A 17,162-nucleotide genomic window follows, 5' to 3' on the forward strand; every position below is an offset into this window, starting at 1 on the left:
AGTGGGCCTGTGGCATACATTTTTTTTTGCATAAATGGTACTTAAACATGACTACGAAACAACAAGAATAAAATAAAGAAATAAATTTTAGTAATAATATTTTCAAAGATATTACTCTTTCAAAAATATTCTGATTACTATATATACGCACATATCTATATATTGTAGCTTGAGAGATTTATTAATATTCTGTAAAATTATATCTTGAAAGATTGACTCTGGTAATTGAAATTTTATTTATAATTCGTTTGAAAGTATTTACATAAATTGATAAATAATTATCTCATTAAAACGAAAAAGATTTCGTTAAGGTAAATTAACTTTAATTTGCAGGTTTGCCCGTCTTCCCACAGATAGCAGCAGGCGCTCTTTTAAATCATTTGCCACTTTATTTATATTCAATTTTAAATGCCGTTTGCATATCGATGTTTACTTATGCATTTTTTTTTCTGCATTGAACTCTGTTATTATTTTTCACGATTGGATTCAAGATTGCAAGTTTTAAAGTGCAAAAGTTTCTTTTAATCTCTTGTGTTACACGTGCGAGCTGATAACACGTTCACGCATGTAATGTAAGTATTCAGCTGTGCGAGTGTATTGAAATAAAAATGACAGAGAATAAAAATACATTTTGCAATATTAACTGTATATTAATTCCTCGATCTGTGTCACTGTTAACCTACTGCATTACACATTCAGCGTTGACCTTCTTCTTCTATCCTGTAACACATATCGTATGTCGTAGGTTATGTTTCCAGTAAACAAATCATTTATCAGTTGCGGGATTTATTGGTCCATGCGATAATTGTGATAAAACTCGATAGGAAGCTTTAATCGTTTATATAAACCGAGTAATTCGTGTGTCTCCACTACAAGAAACAGTTACACCGTGAAAGTTGCTCGCATAACCGCCCGAATATTTTACACCTCCAATTTCACAATAAGTGTTTCAATATTTTATTTTAAAAAAATGTCTCCGAAAATCGTTGTCGTTGGTTCCTGCATGATCGATTTCACTTGGTAAGTCGGCACACTTGTGATAAGAAAAATTTGTTTCGTAACTTTTGTAAAGCCCTGTAGATACATTTTTCTTTTTGATTTAACTGTGCAATACTTTAGTCCCTATCTTATGTTTCTGCAATAATGTTCTATAAATTACAGGTATTTTTTTACTCCATTTAAAATTCTTAACACTTAGTATTACAGTTCTTTTGATGAAATTAGATACCAAGATGATAATATTTAATATAGGAAGAACACACTTCTGTTTTAGCTTCTCTCCGCGCTTACCAAAATCCGGCGAGACTATAATCGGTAAAAATTTTGAGATAAACTATGGTGGCAAAGGTGCCAATCAGTGCATAGCTGCAGCAAAGCTCGGTGCATCTACAGCGATTGTTGCTTGCGTATGATCTCACTTCCTTATCCACAGAAATTCAATTAACCCTTGCACTGTCAATTAGATAATTATTTAATCCCGGAGCAGTGTTACGCAAACACAAAATGTGAGCATACTTCTGGAAGATACATGTTATTCTTTAAATTTGAATGACGATAGGCAGATTTGATTATCTATGGGAGAAATAAATAGATTGAAAGGTCCTGTTTCTTGCAATCAATGCAGATTATTTTTATTTTAAAGCAATTTGTAATGTAACGATACCTTATTCTTTAGGATAGACGTTACTGAAATCTTGGTGGTGCATGTGTTAAATTTCAATACATTCAGAATTTCATAAGAATTATGGTTTCCTCCATTAAAGTTAATTTTTCATACAGTTAGGCTCAGACACATATGCTCAGGAATACTTAAAAATATTTGAGAAGGAGAATGTGGATACCTCACACATTCAAATACAGGAGAACCAGCACAGTGGCATAGCTCATATCACCGTTGCCGATAACGGTAGGAAAACACTGCCAATCGTTTCAGATTGCTGCACAAAAACGTGCCTTCAGATAATAAATCTTAGATCGCGTCTCCATTTGTACATAGTGCATTCGAAAAGTTCCAGAGCTAAGGATCAGGCTCCTTCCATAGCCATCCTTTATTAGACTATTTATTACTGACACATTATTTACCGGCGATTATTTCATAATTTTTGTATGCCTATGGTCCATGGCTAAAGATTTTTATTGGATCTTTCAACAGCAATTGCAATTTCAATCGTGAACCAACCTCTGTAACGTAATCTAATTATTTCGTTTGGGATTATTATGTAAAACGAGACCGATGTATATTCCTTTATAATAGTAACAGGATTGAATTTATTCAGATTTCATAGGATTTTTATGGTAACATGTACTTGAATGAAGAAGTATACTACAAAATTTCTCAAGAAAATATTTCCACAACTTCACGAATTGCGATAGAAAAAATCTGAAATCCATCATTTTGACGGACTCGGTGGTTCTAGTGTTAATAGGCTCCCGGTAGATCAAGTGCTAATTAGTAATATTAAACAATTTACTAAACGTAATATAAATTTGTCTAATTCGTCTTCCCGACATAGGCATTTAATATTTATATTTTGAGGTGCTGTAAATAAATGGTTGCACAGAAATTAAGATAATTAATACAGGGGGTAGCAAAAGGTTCACACTAACTGGATCAATAGTTAAAATAAAGATCATATCACTGATACGTTTCAGAAAAAATTTAGGAACTTTTGAATGCACCATGTATCGTATTCCGTCGCACAGTCGCCCGTGAAAAATTCATTTTTCAGGGGAGAACAGCATAGTGGTCGTGTTAGGATCGAACGCGTTGCTGAGCGCGAAACAGGTGGACAACGCGTCGGAGATAGTCAAAGACGCTGCCGTTTTATTATGTCAATTCGAGACGTCCCTGGAAGTTACGCGACACGCTTTAAAGCTCCATAAAGGTCACGGTTAGTTGAGTCTCGTAACGCCTCGTTGTTCTCCCATTCAATGACTATGACGACTCTGTAAAATGTAATGCGATAGGTGTGTCGATCGTGAACGGGGCGCCTGCGATGGAACACGTAGACGAAGAGCTTCTGTCCCTCTGCGATATATTCTGCGTCAACGAGACTGAGGTACTGTGGTCACCGACAAATTAAGTCTTTAGAACTGGAGAAAATGATTTGCACTATTGTAAAGAATGTCTCTGAAATCATGCTAAAATCGTTGTGAACAGCTGATTCCTAGATTGGGATCACTGTGCTGGCGCTCGTGCGGCCCGTGGGCCGCTGCAAGCTCGTCACCATTACTGTATACATATTAACCCTTTGCATTCGAAGCTATTTTAATAGAAGAACTTTCTTGACCTAGCACATGTTCATTCTATTAGGTCAGTGTAAAAACATGCCGAAGATACCTCGCGATCGCGGTCGCTATCTCGACAGCGGACATTAAGGTATCGCAGTAAGGTATCTTCGGCATGTAGGTTTTCAGTCTTACACGTACGAAGTCTACCTACTGAAATATATTAAAATCCAACAGATTGTCTAAATAATGGTACAGTAGTTTTTAATGGCACTTCAAAGTTGCTGTTCGACTGCAAAGGTTTAAAAGCAACTAAATGATTGAATTTAACGAAGTGGTTACGACTTTAGGCGGAAGTGATGACTGGGGTGCAGTTATTGGGGCTGTCAAATGTTCAAAAAGCTATTGATAAGTTGTTGGACATCGGCTGCAACACGGTTGTTCTCACTTTGGGAGAGCTAGGAGCTGCGTTCGCGTCCAAGGAGAATAGGACAGCCACTATAATCGCTACTTCCAAACGAGTGCAACCCGTGGATACAACCGTAAGTTTTCTCTTCGATATAATCTATGGCCCCTCGCGCACGATAAAATACAAGTTCATATTTTTATTACTTTGAATTTTATTGCGCGAGGGATCCAGTGCCAGATAACAGTTGCTCAAAAATGTCTCCCATCCTCGGTTCAGTTTTGTCATTCCTTTCCCAAATTGTCGAGTTCACTTTCATTTTTCCTAATTCTAGAATTTTTAATCGCCTAGCCATACATTTGTACACGCGCAGTTATTACGAAATTTCTTTAGCCTCGTTGACAGTTCCTTCTTCGCCTGGGACTGTCCTGGGGTTTCCATGGGGGCTAACGACTGACGTGCGTGAGTCATAGTGAAAGACTCTCATGCTCGTGATTGTCGGTAGTGGCGGAAGACAACGCATGTATTCCGGTCCTTCTCTGTGCTAGTGCACTCGCTAACACGTTGACCACCGACTAGCAACCACAAAGATTAGATAAAATCGAAGCGACTAATTGAGTTCATGTTAAGTGTACAAATTAATTCAAGGCTTTCACAAACAATGGGTCGCAACTTTATTTTAGATTTATATCAGAGAGAAAATGAGAGTGCTCACGTTCGGGGTTTTAGTGTCCCCACTTTCCTGCATCATCTTTTTAGCCTGGAACAGAACCTGCATCATCTTTTTAGCCAGGAACAGAACCTCCATAGATTTTTTAGCCTGGACCAGAACCTGCATCATATTTTTAGCCTGTATTACAACCTGCATCATCTTTTAGGCTGGATCAGAGCCTACATAGAAGAGCCTCTTTTAATATAGAAGTAGTATCACCTCTGGCATTATTTGGAATCTGCTGCTAATGATGCAGGTAAGATGATGCAGGTTCTGGTCCAGGCTAAAAATTGGACTAGGGGGCAGCACTACATCGGGGAGACTAAAATCCCGGGCGTGAGAACTCTCATTACCTCACTGTTGATATCTTTCATTATTTTTACATAATATTACAAAAAGTTTTGTAATATTTACTCACTTCTGACAGCATTGAATGCTTGACTGTAACTGAAAATACTGCATCGTTCCTTCGTAATACAGTTCTGTGATTCGATTGTAGTTCGGGGATTATTTGTTATTGTTTGAAGATAAAAGGACCATCGGGGTCCGCTCGCGTCATTGTCGCTGTACTGACGCGTCGCGGTGCGTAGTCTGGTTTTTCCTTTCTAAGCACTGTAATTTTTCCCTATAGCAACGGGGACTTCTGAATGTTAGACTTAAATGCACAAACGACAATAAAGAATTTTCTGAGAATTTTTCACCGACGAAAGATAGTCCTAATTGGGACTATCCCAATTGGGAGTGCTAGGGTTAAATCTCTGGTGGACGAGCGAGACAGTATAAGATATAGTGATTATTAAAGCCCAATGTAATATGTAAATGAAAGTTGACGACACATCATTTTGTAATTGGTACCATTCTCCCTTGTTTTGTAAATGGTGGATGATGATGTGTATTATTTTGATCAAAATTAGACTTGTTTTATCACCGACTATAACTTCATTAAAGAATTTTCAGTTTGTTGTATTCTTTTGTCCATCCACCAGAGAAGTATTAGAATAACAAAATCATTGTAGCGCCCTAAAGGGCAAGGTGTTTGCCCTTCTCCCCTTTCATCCCTCGCAAATCCGTCTGACCACAGCCGGTTCCACTTTGTTCGGACTGCTTACTTTTTGCGGAACTTTCACGTTAAAGAAGAAACCATCCTCCATGATAGTATTACGGGAGAGTTTTATTTTTGGAAATTATATGCTTCTTCTTGACTAGAAAGTGATCTGCGATGCGTCAGCCGACGAAACGAATCCACGGCCATCGATTGATTTATGGCTGGACAATGGACAGTTCGCTAATTCTCATTACATATGCGCAGGGTGCCGGAGATGCCTTTCTGGGTGCTTTTGCATATTTCAAAGCGTACCATCCAGCGCTTCCGATGAATGAGTGCATCCGAAGAGCCTGCACAGTCGCCACTGAATCCGTCCTGAAGCTCGGCGCTCACGCCAGCTTTCCGACCAGGGGAATCTTATCGCCGGAATTGTTTCTATGAGTCAATAAAAAACGATTCTTTGTACCATTAGCGTGGCCAAGCGTCGTTCTCTGTCGCGCAAACAATTTTTGTTCGACGTCCTTGCACTGTGACGATTACGCTGCGGTGAAATAAAATGGTTCATGTAAAATACAATTTTTTAGCATAAAATAGCAAGTTACAGGAGCAAAGTACACATTTATTTACCTCGTTAACACGTCGAGTGACGCGCCAATGCCCCCATAAGTCACGCAAAATCAAAACAACTTATTTTATCAAATATTATTATATGTATAGTATGTATTATACTACACTACATACTATATAGTATACATATACTACACTACATACTATATAGTATACATATACTACACTACATATTATGTAGTATACATATACTACACTACATACTATATAGTATACATATACTACACTACATACTATATAGTATACATATACTACACTACATACTATATAGTATACATATACTACACTACATACTATATAGTATACATATACTACACTACATACTATGTAGTATACTGCACACTACACCGAGCGGGTCTACATACCAATGAAAATAAGAAGAGTTGACATTCAAATGAAGCTAATTTTGAAAATAGGATAGTTGAATTTCAACTTTCCTTTTCATCGCAGAGCGATGAGTTCTGACTGTAGGGAGGGTGTTCCGGTATAGTCTAGGTCAAATCCTTAACATTTTGTTGCGTTAGTGTAGCTGTACGGAGCCGGGCGTTCACGTGAAGTAGAATAACGTCTCGAATTGGAAATTCGCGTCTTTTCTGCCGATATGCAAATGTCAGTGATGATTGTTTGAGCACTGTTATTCGATGGTCACCCTTGAGGAGGCTCCCCTGTCACGCTGATCCTCGGGCGACATTGGTGGTTTTCACACTATCTCGTTCTTCTAAAAATTGTTTATGCCACGCGTACAGCTGAGCTTTTTTAAGGGCGTTGTCACCGAACTGTGGCTCAAGCCTTCTCAAAATTTCGGACGGTTTTACGCCATCTTTCCTGAGAAATTTGATAATAATCCGTTGGCCAACGGACGCGGGTGCCGCTTGCTATAACACCTTACCACTGACTGAAGCCGCGGTAGGATGCGGCACTTTCGCGGGAAATCCCATACACACATACCAACCAACACCTCTACAAAGCCGCGTCCCTCTCCGTTCGTCCCACAGCCCGTAAAAAAGTAATTCCAGTTTATAGTCCGGTATTCCGGTTCATCAACCCACGTATGTGTCACGTTTTACGCGGTTTATTAAAAGTACCAATTCTTTTAGTCGTGTTCTCATATTAATTCATAAAGTAGAGAAATTAACGTTCGACACGAATATGTTATTAATCAAAGCATAATATTTTTACCTGGATGCGGTGAATATCAGGATACGTTCTTCCATATTGTAATTAGGCTTGCACTGCGTTTTGTCTAGATTCGCAGCAGACGATCATAATATCACATTTTTTACCGATCGAATAGGACATTTCGAAACTGGGACTGAAATCGTACTGATAGAATACGACACGAAGTATTGCACGAAGTTAGTGTAAACAAGAGACGTCTTTTGACAATGTTTCAGTGTTTACATCAACGGAACCCTAGTAGAGTACGATAAGCATGAACATGGTCTTCGCACGTTAAGTTTTGCTTTTTGAAGAATAACTCCTTCGATGGTCATTTGAAGGTCAACATATTATACATGGTTGAATTTGTCTTTTCATTAGCTACAATGAAAAGCAAAGCTAATCAAAGCTTGATAGCTTGATAGCTTTTAGCTAATCAAAATACGTCGTTCCATTAAAAAAAGAAGAGGATGACCTTGAAATATCGGAAAATATGACCTAGAGAAAAGACACTTCTCCGTCATAATAATTGCCCCACCGAACCGAACATTTTCTTCCTAAAACATTTGTTCGTATTACTAAGAACAACGGAGATATTTTCGGTGAAAGGCTTGGGTGCATAAATTGATCTAATAATGGAATATATGTTTCTTTTCAAAGTTTCAAAATAATATTTCAATTCGCAGTAAACCACGTTAAAAAGACCTGTTCGACGGTTCGTTTCTGATAATGATATTCAAGCATTCGATTGAATTAAAATTATGGATATTAGATGAGGTGTAGCGTCGAGTGACTTACGTGCGCAAATTAATCTTCATTCGAGAAAGACGCCGATTTTTTCGTCCTTTCGCCACTTCAAGGAACCTGTTGAAGTCGGAACGTATTCTGATACTGAGCTGTCAGTGATTCACATCGATGCAAAAACGTGCAATTTATGTCTTCACACCATCACTACAGGTGGTCCAAAACAGCAGCATCGTGATAACCGAATATACTAAGAAAGTCGGAATGCTGCAAAAAAATCGATTCAACCAAACGACGTCAATAATCTCATTAAATTCTGCATCCCATTCGCATATATTAGAACCATTCTAAACGATCGTGAAAAGTTAGCCCTAACCCTCGTCCACGCTTTGGAAATAGTTGCACAAAATAACCTAGGACAATATTTCTCCCCTTTCTCTTCCATACTTTAAATCAACAAGTTGTGCTCTTCATTTATAAAGTCACATCTTAACACGTTGACTGACATGTCACCCGTATATGGGTGACGGAATTATTTGGTTACGTTCAAACATGAATTCTTACGCTAATTCACGTTAACAAGTTTAGTTAACATTTGGAAAACGAAGAAGAAATCTTCTATTTTTATTTCATCGAATCGTTGGTATGGAACTTTTTACGGTGTTGATTTGGCAGTCAAAATGTAAAACAAAGTACATCTTACTACGCAGACAGAAAGAAATTAATCGTTTCCGATATACAAGAAAAAGAAATGGGTAAGTTTTCATCCTGAGGAACGCGTACAAGGGTTAAAGTCAATAGGAATACAGCGAATCATGCATTGAAATCTAGTGTCAAAGCTCGTGCCCGACTTCGTATTCAAATACAATACAAATGTAATCCCTTAAGATACTGAAACCAAACAATTTTCCCATAAAATCGAACGCAATGCTCGCAATTGTCCACTTATTTTCCCGACCGGTTTCACCGTGTAGCAGCGTAAAAAAGTACAGTGTATCATATGCTAAATTGAACTCTCTTGAAGAGTAAGATGCACCAGTTAAATTAATGTGATTAAACAATTTTCCCACGAAGTCGAACAAAACGTGCTCAATTGTCCACTTATTTTTCAGACGGGTTCCACCGAAGTGTAGCGACGAAAAACTCATCAATTCCTGTAAATTTCCTGCAAGCTCCCTGGGCCCGTTCAAAGCTACCAAGTTCACGCAAATCGTCTGCGCCCGCGTTTTCTCGAAGAAGGGAAAAGGACGATCGGAGATGCTGCGTTGCGTAAAGCTCGCGTGGGTAGCTTCCGCCAGATATCTCTATGACGCGATAAGAATGCAATCTCCGAGCGCATTATATGCGTCCAATGCGTAAGAATTCCGCGGTTAAGACGACGGTCGTGCGTAAATGCCGGCAGGATAAACCATAAACTGTTCGTGCGCGTTCGCGGGTGAACGGACTATCACGCGGCGATCTGTGCCGTCTCATTTTACTTCGAGAACCCATGCGGCGTGTCGTCGTTTCACCCGATTTTTCCGGGAAACGATTCTTCAGGGCTTTTTCTAACGAACATTTCTCCGGGACTCTCTCTCCCGCACGAGCGCAAAACTGGGATTGGGGGGGAGGCGATGACGTCCGTTTACTTCGGCCGGTCGCGGGACTCTCGCAAGAGGAAAGGTGCCGGTCGTCGTCTAGGGCCCCTCCTCGAGGAGGAGGACCCGTACCAGGCATGAATGAGACGTTAATCATCAGTGCGTGTTCCTCCGCTTCTGGAAGTCCCGGCCGGGGCGAAAGTGGGAGAGGAGAGTATAAAAAGGCGAGGTTCCTTTGGACCTCATTGATAGTTTTCAACAAACCACCGGCAATTCGAGGCATCCTCTTCAGCCGACAACTAGCTTCGGTGCACCTGGCCTGCAAACTGCTGGGAACTGATCCCTGATCTTGCCATTTGCACTGGTGTCAGGACAGAAGTCCTCTTCGTCCACCGTCTTCGATCTTCAACTGGGTGCCCCTGGTCTGCAAAGTTCTAGGTGATCTCTGCCTTTGCAATTTGGTAACGGAACAGAAGACCCCCTCATTCACCGTCTTCGATCTTCAACTGGGTGCCCCTGGTCTGAACCGTGCTAGGTGATCTCTGACATTGCAATTTGGTAACGGAACAGAAGACCCCCCTCATCCACCGTCTTCGATCTTCAACTGGGTACCCCTGGTCTGCAAAGTGCTAGCTGATCTCCTACTCTCTGCCTTTGCAATTTGGTAACGGAACAGAAGACGACCCCCCCATCCACCGTCTTCGATCTTCAACTGGGTACCCCTGGTCTGCAAAGTGCTAGCTGATCTCCTACTCTCTGCCTTTGCAATTTGGTAACGGAACAGAAGACGACCCCCCCATCCACCGTCTTCGATCTTCAACTGGGTGCCCCTGGTCTGCAAGGTGGATCTTGCTTCCTGATCTTGCGATTGTGACTGGTCTCAGGACAGAAATCCGAGGAACAACCCTTCTCGATCGTGAAAGCAACGATTCCTCGGTAATTACCGTTTGCGGCCTCCCTCGATCCCGATTGCGCCGGGTGTCTTGAGATCTTCGGAAGCCGGACAATCATCTTTGTGTCGGCCGGTTTAGAGGACCAAACGACCGAGAACAGGGCGAAGAAGGGCAAAGAAAAGGAACTGAAAGTTGGTCCATCGTTGAAGCAACAGAGAAGATGTCGCAGTACGGTATCATCCTGATCCTGCTGCCCATCTCCATGGCTGGCGTGCTGGCAAGGCCTCACAATGAACATCGTCACCACCACGAAGAGTCCCATGCTAAGTACCACAAGACAAGCAAGAGGAGCGACGACCGCATCGATCACGTTCTCGATTACACGTGGGAGGAGATCGACATCATTAATTACTATACACCAAAGTGCGACTTCGATGTGGAGTTGGTCCCCTGCAAAGGAAACGGTTGCGCGGAACAGTATTTGAAGCACATCAAGTGCAAGCCACACGCCCTTACCTTGTTAGACAACGGCGAATTCTGCCTACAGATGTACAGGACCGTGAATTGCACAGGTGAGAATCCTCCGAGACCCATGAAATTGTTCACCGGCTGTGTTTTGGTCACGCACAAGCAGATGGACAAAATGGCCGTTGACACGTTATCGTAGTCTAACGAACGGACAGATCAATCCTTGAGTCCTTAGCTCGATTTTTTCAAAGTTTGCCTCACCTGAACTCTCTTCGCCTTAGCTCTCAGTGTCTCCTAAATGTCTCCGTATTTATTTTATTTATTTCTCGTCCTCCGTAATTGTTTTATTTATTTTCCTTCGCGAAACTGTGTTCACAGAACTTGTGATACATCGGGCACGGACTCTGACGTTAGGCGTATCTGATTTTTGCTCAAACCGAAACAACAATTGTTCCTCTGTCGCAATAACATGTATATTCCTTCAATTTTTTACGTCACTTTACATTTTTAGCGTCCAGGCATTTGTTGTTTGTAACCTTTTAATCAGCCAGGAACGAAGTATTTTCGCAAATGTATTTTCGACTTGTCGCGTGCGGTTTTGAATCACGCGCCGTTGGAATAGACGGTGCTACGCTCATTACAACCGTGAATGCATCAATTAACAACGATAACTTGTTTGCCGGATGACGTCCGTGCGCGGAATCTCGATTTGCTCAAACACTATTATTATGCAATAAGCAAACATAGCGTACTATTTATAGAATGTCTTCGTGTTGTCGATAAACGTGACGCGCGGAGATCAAATTATTGTTTACAAGGTTACCAGGCTTGTTTTAGAATCGTTTCGGATAATCCAGGATTTAAGATATCCCCCGAAAAATATTTTGGAAGAACTACCACGGAAAAGTTCAATACTTTTCACTGGGCCAATTGTTCTGACCAAGGTGTACGGTATTTTTGGGTATTTTTGTGTAAATTCGTCTTTCATTTGTTTATTAATGTACCTGGATTGTCTTACTCGGAGGATGGAACTCGAAATATTTGTTCGCTCACATGTTCCTAGTTAGTATGTTAATAGATTAATCAATAGTATTGCATTTTGTAAATAATATCCAACTTCGACTTTTCTACTCTGCAAACGATCAAATATAATCGATCGTTTTGTAAGCAACCAAGCCGTGGGTAACGAACAAATCATTTTATATTGTAATATTTATTAAATAGTATCCTACTTCCATTTTCGTACTGTACAAACTATTAAATAAAATCGTATGTTTTGTAAGCAGCCGAGCTGTGCGTAAGAAATACATCATTTTATAATGTTCTATTTATTAAAAAGTGTTCTACTTCGACTTTTGTACTGAACAAGCAAGAAAATAAAACAACTTGTTTTATAAACAATCTGTTTCTTTACCTCGTCTCAACCATCGCGTCTGTCCTAATTCCCAATTCCTTGAAAAACAAATACCACAATTGTAATGGTACTTGCTAAACTTCATTTCGACTTTCGTACAAGCAAGAAAATAAAACAACAATTTTTGACAGCAACCTGTTCTGTTCTTTTCGCTGTAGCCTAATCGACACCGAATGAGGTGCCATAAACACTATGGCAGACTACATAGTATAGAAACGCTAAGTTAGCCTGATCCTCACCGAACATAAACTGATCTAATGGTTCATTCTTTATAGCGCCCGCGAGACGTGACCGGAATATCAATTAGCTATCGTGAACTTGAGGGTTCTTTCGCGATTCCGTCCCTGTCGGTCACCCGTTAAATTGGAAATAAAATGTTCATCGTATTTGCAACTATCTAAGACCACTGAGAGCTACGCGAAACGCAAACAATTCTTTCTCGCAGTGGATGCTGAAAAATCGTCTGAGCATGAAACAGAAGCTCGAAAGGTTCTGCTTAAAATTCGCGAGAGATTCGAGGATAAGAAGGATGATAGTGATCGCAGGTGTCGAAACGCTCGGACATTGAAAACCCAACGCCTGGGGGCAGTGTTCTGTCAGCGGATAATTTCGTTAGCGGTTCACTTTCGACATAGGAAAAACCTGGGAACCGTGCTACAGCTTGTCTCTATAAAAGTCAATGAGGAAATTGTGCAACGGAAATTCAAAACGGTTTCACAAACTCGTCCCCTGTAATAGACAAATTGGTTCCGGATTGGCGCGCGACGCGGCGCCGTGTGTGCCGCGTGCCGCACACGCCGACTGTGTATTGCGTATCCAAGATTTCGCTAATTACGGATCAAGGTGTAATCTCGCCGCGGAGGATTTCCCACATTGTAGACATTTCGTTCCCGCATGAAATCCGACCGTGTCCCGGGCAAATGTCCCGGCACGCGAATGCGAAAGGTGCCGAAGCAAAGCCACGGTGACACGGTGTGTCTGAGAATGCGAATTTGCGTGAGCATTGCCTGTTATTTTTAACTCCAGGTGCAATTACACTTGTACACTCAGATATCGTGGAACGCGTTCGACCAAGTAAAATTTAGAAACGGAATCTCCGAGCGAAAGAAGCTATAGGAAAAACTGCATTTCGGAGCATATTAGATCTGGGGCTGTTGAAATTTCGACATATTTTGTCCATTTTCTAGCAAATCTTCTGATATTCCAGTACAAGATACGCAACAAGACTTGTGAATACAGATAACAAAGACATTTCGACCGAAGGATACGCTGAACGTAAAATTTGAGAAGGGACTTGAAAGAAACTATTGAAATGGTACTTCAAGGTGTAACAGATTTAGGGGCGTTGAAATTTCGACATATTTCGTTCATTTTCTATCCAACCTTCTGATATTCCAGTACAAGATACGCAACAAGACTTGTGAATACAGATAACAAAGACATTTCGACCGAAGAACACGCTGAACGTAAAATTTGAAAAGGGACTTGAAAGAAACTATTGAAATGGTACTTCAAGGCTTAACAGAACTGGAAGCGTAGAATTTTCGAAAAAATTTCGTCCATTTTCTATCCAATCTCCTTTGAACAAAAGTAAAATTAGAAAAAGGACTTGAAAGAAACTATTGAAATGGTACTTCAAGGCCTAACAGATTTAGGGCCGTTGAAATTTCGTCCATTTTCTAGCCAATCTTCTGATATTCCAGTACAAGATACGCAACAAGACATTTGAATCCAGATAACAAAGACATTTCGACCGAAGAACACGCTGAACGTAAAATTTGAAAAGGGACTTGAAAGAAACTATTGAAATGGTACTTCAAGGCTTAACAGAACTGGAGGCGTAGAATTTTCGAAAAAATGTCGTCTATTTTCTATCCAATCTTCTTTGAACAAAAGTAAAATTTGAAAAGGGATTTGAAAGAAACTATTGAAATGGTACTTCAAGGCCTAACAGATTTAGGGCCGTTGAAATTTCGTCCATTTTCTATCGAATCTTCTGATATTCCAGTACAAGATACGCAATAAGACATTTGAATCCAGATAACAAAGACATTTCGACCGAAGAACAGGCTGAACGTAAAATTTGAAAAGGGACTTGAAAGAAACTATTGAAATGGTACTTCAAGGCTTAACAGAACTGGAAGCGTAGAATTTTCGAAAAAATTTCGTCCATTTTCTATCCAATCTTCTTTGAACAAAAGTAAAATTTGAAAAGGGACTTGAAAGAAACTATTGAAATGGTACTTCAAGGCCTGACAAATCTGGGGCCGTTGAAATTTCGACATATTTCGTCCATTTTCTAGCCAATCTTCTGATATTCGAGTACAAGATACGCAACAAGACATTTGAATCCAGATAACAGACATTTCGACCGAAGAACACGCTGAACGTAAAATTTGAAAAGGGACTTGAAAGAAACTATTGAAATGGTACTTCAAAGCCTAACAGATCTGGGGGCGTTGAAATTTCGACAAATTTCGTCCATTTTGTATCCAATCTATCCAAGATTGGATTTTCTATCCAAGAAAGTAAAATTTGAAAAAGCGATTTGAATATTGAAATGGTACTTCAAGGCCAGCAGATCTGTGGGCGTCGAAATTTCAATTTGTTTCCTCCACTTTCTATCTATAATCTTCTAAAATTCAAGTACCTACAAGGTACGCAACGATATTTGTTAATCAAGATGACAAAGATACTTCGTCCAAAAATACACACCGATCGAATGCAAACATTGGAAAATGGCATTGCAAGTGGAACAAAGCTTGAAAATAGTGTTTCAGTGTTTAGCAGACTTGAGTGCGTGAAAATGTCAACGAACAAATCACAAGGGCGGAACAAAACCTACAACCTCAGCTAACAAAGACAAAATGGGTGAAAGATGGGTCATGTACAAAAATCAAAGTGGGTGACCAAGATCGTAAATCCATGGATCGGATGCAGCCCTACAACCAGGACCACAGACAGTGCAGTGAAGAAACAAGGCCGGCGAATGCGGTTGTATCAAGGAAAAAAGCGCCGTTACTGGAGGTGCAGTGAATATACGTCAAAAACGGTTACAGCATCGGAATTGAACGTCACCAACGTTTCATACAATCGTTAATTCGATCGGGGATCTCTCGATGTCACGATGTTGCGTTGTTTGACGTAACGGTCTAATGCCGTGGGGAATCCGGCGTCGCGAGGACATTTTCCTAAGAGGAAGGAGGGAAACGGCACCCAGGAACCGCAAACGCAACAGAGAAAAATCGGAAGAGGGAAGCGTGCGTGTCGTGTGGCTTTCTCCCCACTGGCCCCCGGAGACAGTGTATAGAATTGACTCGAATCGAGGGGAAAAAGTTAGCCCCTTTCTTCTCGTACCGTATTAGAGTCGCGTGACACATGCACGACACAGACGAAACACGTACGGTGTCTGGACAGTGGCGGAAGCGTGGGGAAATAGCGTCAAAGGAAGGGAAGACCTTATTTCTTTTTTTACCAAAAAACTTTTTAGTCTCATCCCGCATGATTGTGACACGTGTTGGGAAAATGACCTGGAAAAAATTTGAAGAGTTGAAGAAAGTTGAGACAAACGATCAGTTGCATGACACTAAACCTACCGAGCCTTAAAAGTGACTAATACATGTTATAAAAATGACGAGATTGAATTTATTTAGATTTTGTGCGATTCGTATTATAATACACGCTCTCCTATATATATTTATTTAATCATTTCCCACGAAAGCACCTTTACAATTTCAGTAATCGTAAAATAAAAAATCTGGAACGGTCATTTTGACCGGCGGTGGTAGGTTTAGTGATAAAGTTTGTTTTAACAACCTTTGAACTTGAATAGTTACCATTTCTCACGGAATAATATTTATTCGATAAAATTAGGTCAAGCTTTGATCAAACTTTGTCAATATTGGACTATACCACTTGAATTTTGTTGAGAAGTTAGAACAATTGGATCACTACATAACGCGAGAAAAATGTTTGACCAAAATTGCAATTGGTCGAAATTACAGAGAAAGTACTAAAAGTTGTATTTTGCAACTTTTTTATGCGGGCTTATATTAAAAATGTAAAAAGTACGTTTTGTACATCTGTATCAATTATACATATTCTGAATATTTTATCTAAATCGGTCAAGAAAAAAAATTCAAGTAGTATAGTCCAATATTGACAAAGTAATGCGATTTTTAAGAGCGTACGAATATTAGTGGGAGTCACTGTAAGTGATGAATAGAGGCCGAATTTGATGGGAAAAATTATTTTCAAGCAATTAAAAATATTTGCGCCGAAAATGAATTCGCGTCTAGCCGAATTGCCTTGCAAATAATATATCTTTTGCATGGAGATGCGCAGTCTAGCGACGAAAAATTGAATAATGTTGTTTCCGGGAGCTATCCCACAAATGCCTAAATCGATTCAAGAAGCGAAACTAATTTCCTTAACAAACCGACGATGAATCAACACATATTTTATATAGAATTTCATGAATACTTAAGCGATGACTACCGACTACTACGTAAACCGGGGCTACGTGCAGCTCGCGACTCCTCCCCCTACTCCTGGGTCTCCGTACCGACTACTATAGAGTGTAGATGCACATGCGTGCATTCGCGGTCACGCGAGGACGCGAGGCATAGTAATAGAAATAGATAGTGGACCGGTGCACTGGCAGTGGGAGTCATTGCAGCGACAGAGGGGAGGAAGTTGCTCGGGATTGACATAAACGATGGCACGCGTACACTGACCGCCGTCCACGTCTGACGCGTGCCCTTCCCCGGTCATCCTCACTAGGACCTTTTTTTTTATTGTACACTTGCAACCTCTGATAAGAGGTTATTCTGCAATCTGTAATAATCTGTATTACATACACTACCGTCCATAAGTATTTGGACACCTTTT

At 40.3% G+C, this 17,162-nt stretch overlaps 1 protein-coding gene across 1 annotated transcript; it reads left to right on the plus strand.

Annotated features, from left to right (window-relative positions):
* Positions 1-383: 383 nt before the first annotated feature.
* LOC143365740 (ribokinase) lies at positions 384-5,988 on the plus strand. Its single transcript, XM_076806194.1, has 8 exons — positions 384-576; positions 746-1,020; positions 1,274-1,406; positions 1,780-1,906; positions 2,730-2,891; positions 2,968-3,059; positions 3,579-3,770; positions 5,656-5,988. Exons 2-8 carry the CDS (start codon positions 971-973, stop codon positions 5,830-5,832), a joined length of 933 nt encoding a protein of 310 aa, XP_076662309.1. The 5' UTR covers positions 384-576; positions 746-970; the 3' UTR covers positions 5,833-5,988.
* The last annotated feature ends 11,174 nt before the right edge of the window (positions 5,989-17,162 follow it).

This window comes from Halictus rubicundus, chromosome 2 (assembly GCF_050948215.1).
Source record: "Halictus rubicundus isolate RS-2024b chromosome 2, iyHalRubi1_principal, whole genome shotgun sequence".
NCBI classification, from domain to species: Eukaryota; Metazoa; Arthropoda; class Insecta; order Hymenoptera; family Halictidae; genus Halictus; species Halictus rubicundus.

What these genes read in the sequence shown, in the direction of transcription:
- LOC143365740 (XM_076806194.1), top strand. Translation starts at nt 971, where the DNA reads ATGTCTCCGAAAATCGTTGTCGTTGGTTCCTGCATGATCGATTTCACT. An exon ending in TGCATGATCGATTTCACTTG is followed by an intron (nt 1,021 to 1,273) that starts GTAAGTCGGCAC and finishes CTTCTGTTTTAG; the next exon opens with CTTCTCTCCGCGCTTACCAA. An exon ending in CTACAGCGATTGTTGCTTGC is followed by an intron (nt 1,407 to 1,779) that starts GTATGATCTCAC and finishes TTTTTCATACAG; the next exon opens with TTAGGCTCAGACACATATGC.